Source organism: Canis lupus, chromosome 8, assembly GCF_011100685.1.
Source record: "Canis lupus familiaris isolate Mischka breed German Shepherd chromosome 8, alternate assembly UU_Cfam_GSD_1.0, whole genome shotgun sequence".
Lineage (NCBI taxonomy): Eukaryota > Metazoa > Chordata > Mammalia > Carnivora > Canidae > Canis > Canis lupus.
Window position 1 is genome coordinate 1,697,924 of NC_049229.1, and position 14,912 is coordinate 1,712,835.

At 58.9% G+C, this 14,912-nt stretch overlaps 1 protein-coding gene across 3 annotated transcripts in view; it reads left to right on the plus strand.

Moving 5' to 3' along the window:
* Positions 1-14,912, plus strand: part of SLC24A4 (solute carrier family 24 member 4) — a 168,391-nt gene that overhangs the window by 112,724 nt on the left and 40,755 nt on the right. For 2 of the 3 annotated variants that reach the window (XM_038544120.1, XM_038544122.1), the window contains 5 exons: positions 412-437; positions 2,018-2,071; positions 3,567-3,709; positions 7,638-7,807; positions 11,470-11,674. In XM_038544120.1, the coding sequence (XP_038400048.1) occupies positions 412-437; positions 2,018-2,071; positions 3,567-3,709; positions 7,638-7,807; positions 11,470-11,674 (598 nt within the window). The remainder of the gene's footprint in view (positions 1-411; positions 438-2,017; positions 2,072-3,566; positions 3,710-7,637; positions 7,808-11,469; positions 11,675-14,912) is intronic. The other variant, XM_038544121.1, reaches the window with a different exon arrangement.

Consider the following 14,912-nt stretch of genomic DNA (forward strand, 5'->3'; position numbering starts at 1 on the left):
ATCTCCTAAGGGGTTACCTTCTATTTTATCATTCTTCTCCCTCCCTTATGCACAGGGACCACAGGTGGGTAGGTAGGCAGGTGCGTAGGGACACAGGCAGATGGGCAGCTTTTCAGTTGCTGAGAGTGTTGATTTCAGCAAGTCTGTTCCCTGACTCACGGCGGGGGAGCCCTGCCCGGCTGGCCCCACACACTACACGGGCCCCAGTGAGGGCTGGGTCCTTGGGAGGCGCGCACGGAGCTGGAGCCACGGCTGTAGCACCTGCAGCCAAGGAACCCGGACCTGGACAGAGGAGCCTGGCCTTGTGTGGAAACCTCAGGGCAAGGAGTGTGAGCTCTGGGGGCTTCAAGGGTCTGTGTGTTTCTCTTGGGTTCAATCGGTCCCCCACCCTTTGTTCCTTTTTCTTTCCAGTTCATATACGATGAAGAAATTGTGTGGTAAGTCTCACACATTTGTTTTTTGTTCCTTTTCAGTTCCTGTCCTTCCTCACTGGGTGGTATTTAGTCTTTTTTGAGATCATTTTTTACAAACGTGAACTTATGAACGCGTGAGCGTACAGAGGCATCATTCTAAGCAGTCATGCCTTTATTGTTTCTGAGTGACACAGATGGTTTCCTCAGTGCTCCTGCTCTCTAAACAACAAAACGTATTGTGAAGCTAAGATAATGAAAACAGTACATTTTCCATCGGGTTAGATAGAGGCCAGAGTGCACCATGGGACCGAGAACCCGACCATGGGCCCATTTCTTGACCGGGAGATGTGACCGGTGTCATGCCAGGCAGTGAGTTGGGGAGAGGGTCTCAGACAGGGGTCCCTAGGGACCTCTACAGACCAGATTAGTGTCTGATCCCTTCCTCACACTGTATACCAGAACGGATTTCAGATGAATCAAAGATCTCACTGTAGATGCCTGTGGCCTCAGTCAGTGGAGCATCTGCCTTCAGCTCAAGTCCTGATCCTGGGGTCCTGGGGTTGAGCCCCAGGTCAGGCTCCCTGCTCAGCGGGGACTCTGCATGCCCCTCTCCATCTGCTCCACTCTCATGCTCGCTCTCTCAAATCAATGAAATATTTTCTTTAAAAAAGCACTAAAGATTTCAGTGTCCCATAGCAAAGTTAAGCAGAATGAAATGTAGGGACTGCCCTTCATGACATTGAGGTGGGAAGTGATTCCTTCACTCAGATGCATAGCACAGACATGTTAAAGGAGAGATTGGTGCAGGTGCCATCTAGGGTGTGGATGGACCATCCATCAGCCACAGAAATGTTCCCCTCGTGACAGGGACTCGGGGCCAGCATCCCATAGGCGTCTGTTCCTGGGAACATGCTGAGGAGGCCTCGCCGAGGCCTTGAGCAGCCCAGGTGCTGTGGGCCCCTGCCTGGCCCCTGACCCTCCACGTGGGCCAGGCAGCTGCGCACCACCCAGGGGGAGGGCTCCTTCTCTCCGATGGAGTTGGGGGTGGCGGCAGCAAGGTCGTCAGCACAGAGGGAGGTCCTGAGACCCAGCACATAGTGGGCCTCAGGTCCATGTTTGTCAGAGCACCAAACACATGGAGCGTGTGCTCCCAGACCCCCGTGGGTGGGGCACAGTGAGGCGCATCCCAGGGAGGCCCGGCCCGGAGGCTGCTCTCTAGGCAGCTCAGGGCCCATCCCACCTGTCCCCACAGCCTTTCCAGTCCCTGGCCAGAGGGTTTCTTAGGATCAAGTTGCATGACTACAGGCCCCTCCCCTCTGCAGGTCCTGGGACGAGGTGGCCCGGTCCCTCTGTCGTCTAGGTAGCTGGGGGACGCTGCCTGAGCCCTGCAGACGTCCTGGAGCTGAGAGGAACCCCCCCCCCAGCCCTCTCTGTCCCCACGAGGGCTTCAGATGGCAGGATGGCCTCAGGCTGGGGGACCCCCGCATGCCCGGGTCTTGGGTGGGGAGGGAAGCAGGATCTCCTGTGTCGCTCCACCTTGCCCCTACCCCCCATCACCCTGGGGCCGCACCTACACCCTAACTACCATCTCCTTTCTCTCCGAGGTGGGAAGGACTGGTGCTCATCGTCTTATACGTGTTTTACATTCTGATCATGAAGTGAGTATCTCTTCTCACCTCCCACTGGGCACACTGCCACCTTGTTCCACTTCCTCTCCAGCCTCCATTGGTGCCCCAGCCCTGGGGGGCTCCCTCCAGGGCCTTCCCACACTGCAAGGGGGTGCCGTCCCCACCTGGGCTGGGGGCATCAGGGCCGGAGGCTGCAGGATGCAGCTGCTCCAAGACCGGGAACAAGCATGGCATCTGTCCTTCTGTGGTCCGGGCCGTGCCTCCCCACCCCAGGTGACCGCTCCATGTCACTGTCGCCATACATCCTCTGATAAGGTGATACTGCTCTTCTCAAAGAGCCAGGCTGCCTTGCGTCTGCTCCAAGCTTCCATACAGTGTCACCGGCTGGGGCTGCCACCACGCATACCTGTGGGGTGCTCCACCTGGTGGAACGACGGTGAAGGCCTGGGTCGGGGATGCTGCACCCTCGCAGCTCCTCGGAGGCTGCCGGGGCCACACTGAGAAATATTATTCAGCCATAAAAAGAGAAAGGGATTCTGTCCCTTGCTGCAACATGGACGGACCTCGAAAACACACTGAGCGAAGGGAGTCAGACACCAAAGAACAAAGCTTTTATGATTCCACGTGGGCAAGGGACCCAGGAGGTCCACAGAGACAGAGATGAGCCAGGGCGTGGGGAGGGCGGACTATGGCTTAGTCAACCTCCGGGCACAGAGCTTCTTGGGTCGCTGAACTGCTTCTGGAAGTCCTCACCCGATGGCCCCCAGCACTCTGTGCCTGCAGTCACTGCCAGGAATTATTCCCTTGAGAATGGAAAGCAGCTAAAATAGTAAATTTTATACCAAAAAAGTGTTTCCACGTTTAAAAACTGAGGGAGAGGGGACTCCCATGAGCTGGTCCTCTTCAGGTTTTGCCATCCTGTTCACACCGCCAGCAAGAATTAAAAACAACCCCGAGTTTTAGGAGAGATTGTGTTGTAGGAGACTCTGAATCCCCGCATCAACGTCCGACATGTACAGTGTCATGTGCAAATGAGTGACCGGCTGTCCCAGTGCAGGAGCTTGTCCTCACAGGACCCCTCGCTCCCTGAGCGCCTGTCGGGGCAAGCACCTGGCTGCGAGCAGAGCAGTGCTTGCCTGGCCCACCTGGGCAGCCCTCAGGGCAGGAACTCCCTTCCTGCTGGAGGGAAGGGAGCAGCCTGTGATGCCTCCCTGAGCCTGTCCTTGCCACTGGCCTGAACTTGTATTAGGGCAGGCTTGGGACACGGGTAAGGAGGCACCAGTCAGGCTCCTAGACCAGAGGATCCTTCTGCCCCAGGGAAGCCATGAACAACTCAGGGCGCAGGGCTTGGGACCCCACCTCTTCCTGGGGTCCTGTTGGAGCCGGCAGCTCAGCTAAGAGCTCTCCCCTACACCTGCTGCCACGGACCACCCTGGGGCCTCTGACCGTGTGCTCCGGGGGGGGGCAGCCCCACTTGACCCGCCGGCTGTCTCCCGCCATGCTGACCCCCTGCCTTGACTTCCAGGTACAACGTGAAGATGCAGGCCTTTTTCACCATCAAACAAAAGACTGTTGCAAACGGCAACACGGTCAACAGTGAGCTGGAGGATGGTAATGATTACTGTGATAGTAGCTCTGATGACCCCTCCGTGCCATTGCTGGGGCCAGGTAAGGCTGAGCAGACAGGAGGGCCCACAGCATCCCACGTCCTCACTCTCACCTGCCATCCCTGGGCCCTATACGAGAGGAGGCTCAGATTTGCATTTGCGTAGGAGGGACAAGGACGAGGAGGGCCAACAGTGTTGCCCAGGGACTTGCCCCAGCATCCAGAGGGAGGCCCCCGGCCCATGGGCTTTCCTGAAATGCAGTGAATGAGCTCTCTGAGCTGTCTGACCCATGTACCTGGCAGGGGGCAGGAGGCTTGGAGGACTGGGGAGGCAGAGAGGGAGCAGGCCTCCCTGTGACGTCTCATGCGCCAGTCCCATCCTGGTGGAGGCCCCCATTCTCGGGAAGACCCCTGGCCCATCAGCCGGAGGGGCAGCAAGGTCTGGGAGGGCGGCCACAGGGCTGAGCAGGCGGGCCCAGCCCCAGAGGGCCCTGCTCAGGAACCTCGTGTCTGCGACATCCCTTTGGCCCCTTCCTGAGGCTCTGGGCCTCCTGCCATGTCCCCCACAGCCTCCTTGAGCTGGCCGGCTGCTGCTTTAGAAACCATGCCCCAGTCTTCGGTTTACTAAGTGGTTCCCCCTGTGGGGCAGCCACCAGCAGGACAAGGGCCTTCCTGTGCTTCCCGCCAGGTCCCAGTGAATGTCACGGCTTGAAGAGTTTCCTATAATGACGGTCATGGGAAAAAGGATGAGGCTGGCTTCACCAGTGTGACTGGGGCCATGCCACCCAAGGGTCCTGGGCGAGCCGCATCTCTCCCAAGGCGACTTTGACTCCTTCATTGTGTCTGACAGGCCCCTTTGCCTGTGTCTGGGACACGCGGGAGCCAAGTCCACCCTCCCGGCCCCTCACTAGTCTTCCCCCTACAGTGATGGAGGCTGGGGCTCCTTCCCCAGGACGTCAGGCAACTTTGTTCTGTCCAATCTCAGGAACCCCTGAGGGAGGAATCTGTGGCAGGTGCTAGAGGGAGGAAGTATTCCCCCGTAGGGAGGAGGAGGAGGAAACCCTTGGCATGCGGTGCTGACCTGTTGCGGCCCGGCTGCCAGGGGCCCGTGCGGATGCTCAGAGAAGGGAGGCCCGGAGAGCCCGGGCTGCATCCAGGACAGCGGCCCAGGGGAGGGGCCTAGGGGCTGCTGGTCTGCACAATGGCTCCACAGATACGGGGCTGAGGTCCCCACACATGGTTTCTCAGGACAGAGGCCAATTCCTGCTGGGCTTGTAGGTGGAGACTGGTGCTCCCGAGCCCAGGGGCCTTCCTGGAGAAGGTCCAGGTGGGGGTCATTCAGCCGGCAGGAAAACCCCAGTTCCTCAGGTGCCCCGAGAGAGATCCCCGCCTGTGTGGCCGCGGGGGAAGCCCCTTCTCACCAGTGCAGCCTTGAGTCCTGGCCCGTCGCCAGCCAAGGCAGGGGGATCACAGTGTAGGCCTGCAGGGGAGAGGTAGGAGGCCCCAGGGTATGTCATTGTGGGGTGCTGTCCCCCAGGGAGACTTAGGCAGGAGCCCTGCAGGGATGGACAAGGGGGGGCTCAGCAGTTTGCCCTTTCCAGTGGGCTCCTTGTGAATCCTTGTGGCCCAGAGCTCCCCTCCCCGTACTCAGCCTGCAGTGGGCCCCGCCTGCCCCCACCCAGGGAGCCCAAGTTTGCAGCCCTGGACTGTCACAGGCCCATGGACCCCACACAGCTCTGGCTTTCCTGTTACTGCCTTTGGGATGTTTCCCGTATCAAATCTAAATACCCTGACCCCGTCACAGGTTCTTGGCCGCATGATGACCACTCTGTAAAATGCCCTCTTGCACCTCTGTGCTCTTCAAAGGTCATGTGGTCCTTTTTACCAAATTCTCGGGCCAGTTGTCTCTCCTCTTTTTTTTTTTTTTTTTTTTTTTTTTTTTAGAAGAGGGGAGGGAAATAACATCCCGAAGCTTTGTCCTTCATTTAGATGTTTGGGTTTTTCTAAAACCTTACACATTTTTCGCATCATGCCTCAATTCTGCTCGAGACAGCAGAGGAGCTGATGCACCAAGGGAAGGTCTGTGGGACAGAAGAAGGCACCCCCTCCTCTGGGGCTCCCACAGCTGCTGGGAATCCAGCATCATTGTCAGGTGGCCTGCACATGGTCCGACAGCCAGGGCCGCTGTAGCACGCGGCCAGGCTTCCCCAGCCTGGGCACATCTTAGGCTTGGAGCCGGGAGGAAGGAGGCGGCCCCCCCGGGGCTGGGGCTGAGTGAAGCGCCAGAGAAACAGTCCAAAGGGGGTTTCTCTCTGGGCAGCCGCCCATGGCTTGGCCGAGGCACTTTATGCTGCCACATGGTGACAGCACCAGGACGAGAGGCCCCCGGGCAGCAGTTATCGAGGCTTTTGCTTCAGCGACCAGGGCCCCCAGGCTTCCCATGTTCCCCCCGGGCCCCGTGTCGGGGCTGGCCCTGTGGCCTGGATGGAGCCTGGAGCCTGCAGCTGGGTCTCTGCTGTCCACCCCCCTTGGAGACAGAGGCACCCGGGAGGAAGGGGTTCTGGCCCGCAGTGGCGAGGGGGGCCCAGGGGTCCTGTGGAAACTGGCCAGGAGAGGGGCCGTCCCCAAGGCCGGGGCCCTGAGTGTTGGAGCCCCTGTGGCAGGAGCCCGTCTACTAACTCCTTCTTCCAATAACCCCCGGCACCTTGGCCACCCCGAGAAGGTGGCCCTGGCCCTCAGCGTCCACCGCAAGCTAATCCCCTCTGGCAAACCTCTGTTGGCCTTTGTCTCCTTAACTCTTCTCTTCTAAATTGTAAGTAATCTGCTTTCCTTGGAGCGGTAACACCTGCATCACAAAGCCAACCCAGGACCTCCACGCCACATCTTCTCGGGGCGGTGGGCGTCTGCCTCTGACACCTGCACCTGCAAGTCCTCCCGGCTTCTCTAACCCCACACCTCCTGTCTGCTGAGCCTTGCTGCCTGTCTGGTGAGGGTGTGGTTTCTGGTGTGCGTTTGTTCATGTGGGTGCCGTTAACTCGTGTAAGGGTTTGCTCTTGACCACTCCTGCCCGGGAAGACCCCTGACCAGGACCCATGTGAAGGGGTTGGGGGCGGGACTGTCTGCTGTGACGGCCCCTGGACAGGAAGGCTCCACCTGCCTCGGTGGGCTGTGCTCCGCAGTGGTTTCCCTCACTGCCCCCTGGGGCTCCTGACGTAGATGCCCCTGGATGCTGGCCCTGAGCGAGTCTGTGAAGGCTGTGAAGGGGACTGAGATCTGGAGACATTGACTCCTCAGCCTTGTGAGAGGAAAGTGAAGGGCCGGAGAGAGCAGCCTCCCTGCCTAGGGTGTGTGTCTTACCGGAGATGCCAGATTCGGCCAGCAGCTGGCTGCACGCCGTCAGCAAGCAGGCTATCCTCTGGGGTCCCTGGTCTTGTCCAGGGCCTGTGAGCCGCAGGTCTGCCCTCACTGCCACCTCAGGGAGGGCTGACGCATCCTCCCCTGCCGGGTGGAGATGGTAGTTCAAACAGAGCGGATGGCCTTCTGGGAAGTTGGGAGCCAGCGCCGGCTGGTGCTTTCTAGCGTTTTCCATCCCTGAGGGCCCTTGCTGAGCCTCCGCCAGCAGACGGAAAGAAGGGGCCCCTCACAGCCATGGGCAGGGAGGCGGCAGGGGCCCTATGTGAATTTTAGCCAGGCTTTCCTGGGAGGTGAGGACGAGGAGCTGAGTCAGGATGGGCTCAGCAAGAGGGGCACCCGCCCACTGGAGGGCTACATGCAGAGTGTGTGCTGGTGGGTGGTCCCAGCCCGGGACCCCGGGCCTCGGCTCTCACCCCAGCATCAGTAGGGGTCTGCTGGGACTGATTTGGGCTCCCTAGCAGCTGCCCAGACCCCAGCCGAGGAGGCCTGCGGTATGCGGGGAGGTGCGTTGGCCCAGTGCTGGGGTGTTGTCCAGGAGGGATGGCCGCACTAACCGTGGCCTTGTGTTCGATACAGTGAAGGAGGAGCCGCAGTACAGCAAGAACCCAGTGGTGATGGTGGACGAGGTCATGAGCTCCAGCCCTCCCAAGTTCAGCTTCCCGGAGGCAGGCTTACGCGTGATGATCACCAATAAGTTTGGTCCCAGGACCCGACTGCGGATGGCCAGCAGGATCATCATTAACGAGGTGAGTGTGTGCAAAGGGCGTGGAGAGCCAGTAGCCTTGCACATGTGGTGGGGCTTGTAGGACACTCCCCGGTGCTGCCACCACGGTGTCCTGGGCCAGGCTGACCTTTCTTGCCACAGCTGTTCAAGGAAGAAGGCCCAGCATCACTGCGGGCAAAAGTGGTCCTATCTGCAGGTGCGTTATGGGGCAGGCCTCAATCCAGTCCTGCCCCCGATGGGCCACCTGGCATTCCCTTGGGAGCTAAAAGAGAGCTAGTTGGAGAAAGGCCACTTGGAAATACGGATTATTTCCTAAAGGTGTTGTTTAGGGGGCACCTGGGGCGCTTAGCAGGTTGAGCGTCTGCCTTGGGCTTAGGTCATGACCCCGGGGTCCTGGGATCAAGCCCTGTGTTGGGCTCCCTGCTCAGGGGGAAGCCTGCTTCTGCCTCCCTCTGTTGCTCCCCTTCTTGCACATACACACGTGGGCACGGGCGCCCTCTTTCTCTCTCAAATAAAATCTTTACAGAATAATAAAGTGTTATTTAGAACAAAAAATGAGCACACATCTATTTCCTATGGATAGAACAATTCTAGAAGAAAACCATGAACATGTGGGGATTCCTTTTTGCTCTGTGCCCTCACATTCTGCTTGACATCTGTGCCCTTCTTTCTCACTTGGAAAACAAATAAGTTTTAATGTCACTTAACGTGCAGACAGTGTAGGCAGAGCTCTAAGGGCTTTTACCAACTTCTCTCCCATCTTTGGCACCTGTGTGCACCCAGGGGTCTGAAGTCCTCATCCTCACACCCAGGTCGTTTGCAGAGAGCTCGAAACTTTGATGACTAATCATCAGTCATTAGCACATCAGATGTATATGGAAAAGATGATGCAGGCCCTAAAAGGCCTGTATTTTGGACATTTGAGGGTGTTGGTGTTGGGCAGGATGCTCACAGCACTGAAACCTTGAGGGACACAAAACCCCCAAGATGCATGCCTGTGGGCTGGCAGTGTCTGGGGCAAGTTCATCAGGGAATGCGAGGTGTGTGTGGGGGGATAAATAAAACAAAACCCCCAAATGCCCAGTTTCACAGTTGTTTCTTAAGACCCTGAGTCTCGTTAAAACATTCAGTCACTTCAACCCCTGAATGTTGGAGATATTTCCAAAGCCACAGTGGGCTCGCACTCGAGGGACGGCTGCTGTCATTTGTTCATCAGAGAGGATGTGGCAGCTGTGAGGGGCTTACAGGGGGTGTGAGGAGGGAGGCGTCCCTCTGCTGTAGGGCTGTGCCCACTGCCCTCACCCGCGGCGAGGACACAGGGCGAGCTGCCGCAGGGCACAGGGTATCAGCCCCTCATCCCCAGTCTCACACCTGACCCGGTTGTTGAGCTGGTCAGCCCGGCTGCTGAGTGTAGGCAGGAGTGGGGTGTCCTGCCTGTCACATAGTGGGAGCTCCCTGATGACCTTGTGAAGCCCAGTGTGTCATAGACGCACAGGGATCTGCCCAAAGTCACATGGCTCCCAGACGGCAGGACAGGGATTCCCACCCAACCTGAGTCTGACTACAGCAGTGGGATCAGGCTCATTGTTAGGGCTCGCCGAGGCCGCCCCCTTCTTTCTGTATTTCTGTGCCCTCTGTGACAGCCAGCCCCTGCTTGCATCACTTTGAGTGGCCTCATCCAAGTGGCGATCCTCTGAGCGGCAGGTGGCAGCCGCCAACCCCCCCCCCCCCCCCCCCCCCCCCCCCCCCCCGGCCAGTCTTTCTCCTTGAACCTAAACCTGCATAGAACCTCTCACCCTCCCTGATGTAACCAGGGTTCCAGTCCTCACCGTCTTCCAGTTTGTCTTGCTCAGCGTATGAACCACACCTCCTTTGTGTTATAATCTGTGCCCTTTTAATAGAACCCCAGGTAGCTGTGGCTGGTTTCCCAGGTACAATTCTCAGTTGATTCCTATTAAGCCAGAATCACAACCTCTTCCCGTGGCTGTCATTCGTGTTGCCATCAAGTCATGCCTCCCTCCTTAAGGTCTGTCCTCACATAGCTAGATCTTCCTGCTTGACTGCAGGGGTGACCTGTCCTTTCGTAATCCTTGGGTTTGCATTCAGTTCACAAAATACTGTGCCTCCACATCCGAGTTTGAATCTCAGGCATAGACCTCCTTGCCTTTTTTGGTGGGTTAAGTGTGGGGGCCATGCTTGTAGGAAAAGAATGTTTAGATTTTCAGCACATCCGGGACCTCATGATGTAGGAGCCCCTGCCTGACACCAGCACCAAGGCAGTTAAATGGTCAGTTCTTTTTTTTCTTTTTAAGAGAAAGAAGATGTATCCATTTTAATCATGATTGATTTTATTTCCAGTCCTGCGTGGGCAGGCGTGGGGGATACCTTCACGCACACTTGGTCCCCCGGTGAGGAGCCAGGCGGGCACGTGGGACAGCCATCACCCCCAAGGCCACATGCAGGCAGACCTACAGGTGTCCGCAGTCAGAGCTGGGAAGGGGAGCTGCGCACACATAAGGAAAGGGGAAGCCTGCCGGTTTCCTGTCGCGTGGCCTCTGCCTGGCCCTGGAGAGTAGGAGCCCACAGATCTGGCGAGGAAAGTCGGCTTCCATGTGCATGGGAAGGAAGTGGCCTGGTTGGTTTTGCTTCAGGGTGGGATGGGGAAGAGGACAGGAGGGTTCGGGGCACAGCCATTCCTGAGACGGCAGAGGCCATGCTGCCCATGTCAGAGGAAGATGCACACACAGGGTGGTCAGCAGGACGATTCAGGTGGGAGGACCACCCCAGCCACGTGTCCGCAGGGACGAGAGCCCATCGAGCTTCTGATCCGGATCCGCCTCTGATGCCAGTAGGAAGTGGCTCGCATGCACCTTCTCTGTGACCCAGAAACTTCCCTCCTAAATACCCAAGACCCATGGGCGTGTTTGTCCAGAAAAAGACCCGGGCGCCAGTGTTCATCGCCACGCTCGTCATAGCAACCGGAGGAGAGCAGCTTGGCAGCGCGTGTGGGTCATTCATACAAGGGACGTGCTACCGCCGCGAAGAGTGGCCGTGACCAGGTGGTGCAGCACCACGTACGGACCCACGGACCTGGAGAGGGAGGGCCCACAGGCACAATAATACACTTTGTTTGCATTCGTTTATGTGCAGTTCAGGTTCAGGAGCAGCTAACGGAATGTTTATGAATGTCAGAGTGGTGGTCACCTGGATCACCTAGGGGAGAAGGGGCGGGTGAACCTGGGAGGGGCATTAGGGGGGCCTCCCGAGGGGCCATGGCTGTGGAACATCACTGAACTGACGCTTCTTCTAAGTGTCCTTTTTTGCACAATAGCCTGTTTAAAAAATTAAATATCTAAAAAAGTGTTCAGGACCTTTCCCGTGACTACGTTCAGGCAGCTTGTAAATGTCCACCAAAGAGGTCAGAGTGACCTCTGTCACCCGGGGTCGTAGGCTGTATGGCCTGGTCAGCCCCAGAAGGGGGGCCTGGGCCTCTGACCCACCCCAGAGGCTCCCCAGCATCAGTCCCCCTGCAAACAAGCAAACTTAGAGGGATGGTGAGGTTCTTGGGCTGTTCCTTGGGTGGGCTGATTGCCAGGGAGGCTTCTAGAAGTCCTAAGGGCTGCATTCCTCCGCACAACACTTTGTCCCCTGTTCCAGCGTCTGACTTGCCTTCTGTCCATACAGCGGCAGAGGCTGATCAACTCGGCAAATGGTGTGAGCAGCAAGCCGCTTCAAAATGGGAGACACGACAACATTGAGAACGGAAACGTCCCTGTGGAAAACCCTGAAGACCCTCCGCGGGAGCAGGAGCAACAGCCCCCGCCACTGCCACCACCCCCGGAGCCAGAGCCGGTCGAGGTTGCCTTCCTGTCCCCCTTCTCTGTGCCCGGTGAGTTCTGGGAGGGGGAACAGGTCTTTAGGATGCAGATCTGGGCCGGCAGGGCAAGGGTGGTCATTGGGTCGCTGGCATTCTTTGCAGCCGGTGGACAAATAGGTGGTAAGTGCTGAACTGTGGGCTTGCACGGCCGTCAGGGTGTCAGGGAGCCAGACAGTGGGCCAGCTGGAGACTCAGGGAGGCCCCGCACTCCTGAGGACCCAGCACCCTGATGTTGGCCGACAGGCTGTTCTAAGGCCACACATCACCCGTAGTTTGATGTTTTCTCCCCCTAACCGTCAGCTTTCTGCATCTCACTGGAGCGTGCCCTCTGAAGCCCAGTGCCCTCCGACTGCTGGCGCCTTGGTGACCTCAGCTTCTGCTCTTCCCTTTCCCTCCTCACCGTCCCTCTTAGAACACACCCGGTATGCCTTGCCTCAGGACCTTTGCACTTGCCAACTGCCCAACTGCTGTTCCCAGTGGTCCTTAGGGCTCACTCCTTCACCTTCTGCAGATCTCTGCTTGAATGTCACCTTCTCAGTGTGGCCTTTCCTGACTACCCTGTTTGAAGTATTATGTATATATATATATATCTTTTTAATTTTCTCTCGTGTGCCTCCCTCAACCAAAATACCCCCTCCACCAAGACAGAGATCTTCGTCCACTGTGCTCCTGCCTGCCACATGGTAGGTGGTTAGCAGGCATCTGTCCAGTGAGTTCCCGCTACAGGAACCCAAGCACACCTGCTGTACCTCCCTCTTTAGCCCACTTTCCAGGAGGCACTTTGAGTCCTTGGTGGGGGATGAAGACCCGGTTTCTGCCGGGGTTTCTGCCTTTGGTGTCCTGCCACCCAGAGGGCAGCAAAAATTTCGGATGTTCAAGTCCAAGCCTTGATGTTTTTCTGGAAAGACTTCTCTGTTCAACATCAGGCTCCTCACGTAAGGGACAGCTCTGCGGAAGAGGGGCCTCTCTGACCCTTGGGCCCAGGGTACAGGGACTCCTGCCCCGGGTACCCGGCGGGGCTGCCCCAGCCGGGGTCTCTGCTGCCAGGCTTCCTGGGATCACAGGGTAGCCTAGGGGTCCCAGATGAGGGTCTCCAGGACCCAGCTCCCTGGCTCTTCCGGGAACGCAGGGTCTGGTTGTAGGACACGACATTTCGAGGGCTGGCGCGGGATGGTGGGGGTGGTGGGGGTACGCAGGGGAGGACCGGCACGGGGCGCAGTGTGAGGGTGGACGCAGGGTGCGGGCATCGACATTTCCAGACCTTCTCTGGACAATTCCTGGGAACTGGGCCAGGGCTGGCGCAGTGCCCCCAGTGAGTACCTCCCACCCCAGCCTCCTTTTGAACTGAAATTCCCTCCCCCCCCGGGGTCACAGGGGCCCAGCCCTGGGATTCAGCTCCCCTCCGGCCCCCGGGTCCCCTCTGTGACCAGAAGACTGAGGAGAGCTGTGTCTACGAGTCCCCACCAACCCAACAGCCTGGCTGCTGGAAGACTGGCTCAAGTAGCTCGGTGTGGGCTGCAGGGTCCAGGGCATGCAGGCGGGGGCGTGGCCCCAGGGGCAGGGTCTGGGCCATGAGAGGAGAGGGTCTTCCAGACTCTGGGAGTCTGGGTCAGGTCTGATTCGGATATGCAGGGAGGGAAGGTGTCGGTGCAGCAACGTCCCGGGGGGCAGCGTGTCCAAGGAGCCAGGATGGGGCCTACCTAGTGCTTTTCCCTCTGCGTTCTTGAGAGTCCAGACCCGGGTCCAGAACTGGAACCCCAGGTACCCCCACACAGCCATGCGTCATCACACACTGGCTCGCTTCCCCTCCCACGTCCACACAGGGCGACAGGGGCGTGGGGCTGCGGGCACCCAGAAGCTTCAGTTCCTCGGGGGCAGGGTGTGGAGAGACAGGCAGCCGGGCCCCCCCCCGCCCAGGCTTTCCGGGGATGAGCGGCCATGCCATGAGCTGTCCCCTCCAGTCCCCGGGGCAGCGGTTGGCAGAGTCCCCATTTTGCGGACATGGGACCCTATGAGGCCATGGCCCTGCCCTTCACCAGCCACTTCACAGGAGCCCTCCAGCCCAGCATTGATCGCCATCTGGGGCCCTACAGCAAACCCGGTGGGGTGGGGGTCCTGCCCTGCTGGCCCCTGCTGCACACACAGCCGCGGGTGAGGACCACACAGCCTTCTGTGTCCTGGGAACCTTGAGTTTGGCAGCATGGGGGTGGTGGACCCCAGGGCTTGCCCTGCCTCCCTCATCCTTGTTCCTGGGACCTGGCCTCCTGGTAGAGGTGGCTATGGGGGATGGGGTGTTGCTCCCTGCAGGCCTGGGGGCGGTCCTCCAGAACGTTCCTCAGGGCTCAGCTCAGAGCAGTGCCAAGTGCTGGGAGTTGCTGTCCAGGGCTGCCTCCTCGTGGCCTTGGGAAGAGGCCGGGTTTCCTGTGTGCCTCGGTAAAGCTCTGTCCCCCTAGGTGTTCCTATGGCTCTGTCCATGTATTGCCACAGCTCAGTCCTTCCCCCTTCCCTGTCCTGGCCTCCTTGGAGGACCCAGCCATGCATGGGACACCATGGGGTTGCTGCCCTGGCAGTGTGGACAGTGGCCACAGTGTGGACGGTGGCCCTGGCAGTGTGGATGGTGTGGGCAGAGCTGTACGGGAACATAGACAGGGGACGCAGTGCCCGTGACAGAGTGCGCAGCTCTGGCTCCAAGCCCTGGACGGCCTATTCGTGCTTACCTGGTCCTTCTGGTTCCTCTCTGGTGCTGGCGTCACAGTGATCTGGGGCTGGCGGGTGGCCCCTGGGCACATGGGGGGCAGAGGGAGCTGGGTCCCAAGCTAGGCCCAGGGAGGAGTCCCGGGCTAAGGTACTGGTAGTAGGGGTGGAGATGGGTGGAGGGAGGGAGCCATCCCCCGGTGGACCTGGAACCAGCCGCGGTGGGGGGACTGACTGGGGGCGGGTGGGTCTGGGTGCAGATCTGTGACCTGGGGGAGGCAGGCAGCCTGGGAGGCAGGCCTGGAGTCTGAAAGTCCTGGGTTTAGGTTGGGGGTCTGCCTGTAAGCAGCAGGTGGCCCCGGGGACGCGAATTCTCCCTAAACCTCTGCTCTTCATCCACATGATGGGAGCCACGAAGCCCATGTCCCGGGGCTGTTGTAGGCAGTAAGTGAGATCTTTAGTCGCAGTCTCTGGGCACCGACTGGGTGGTGGGTGGGCAGGAAATGTTAATTTGGACTACTTTAATCACGTTGTTTTCTGCTACATCCGGCTTCTC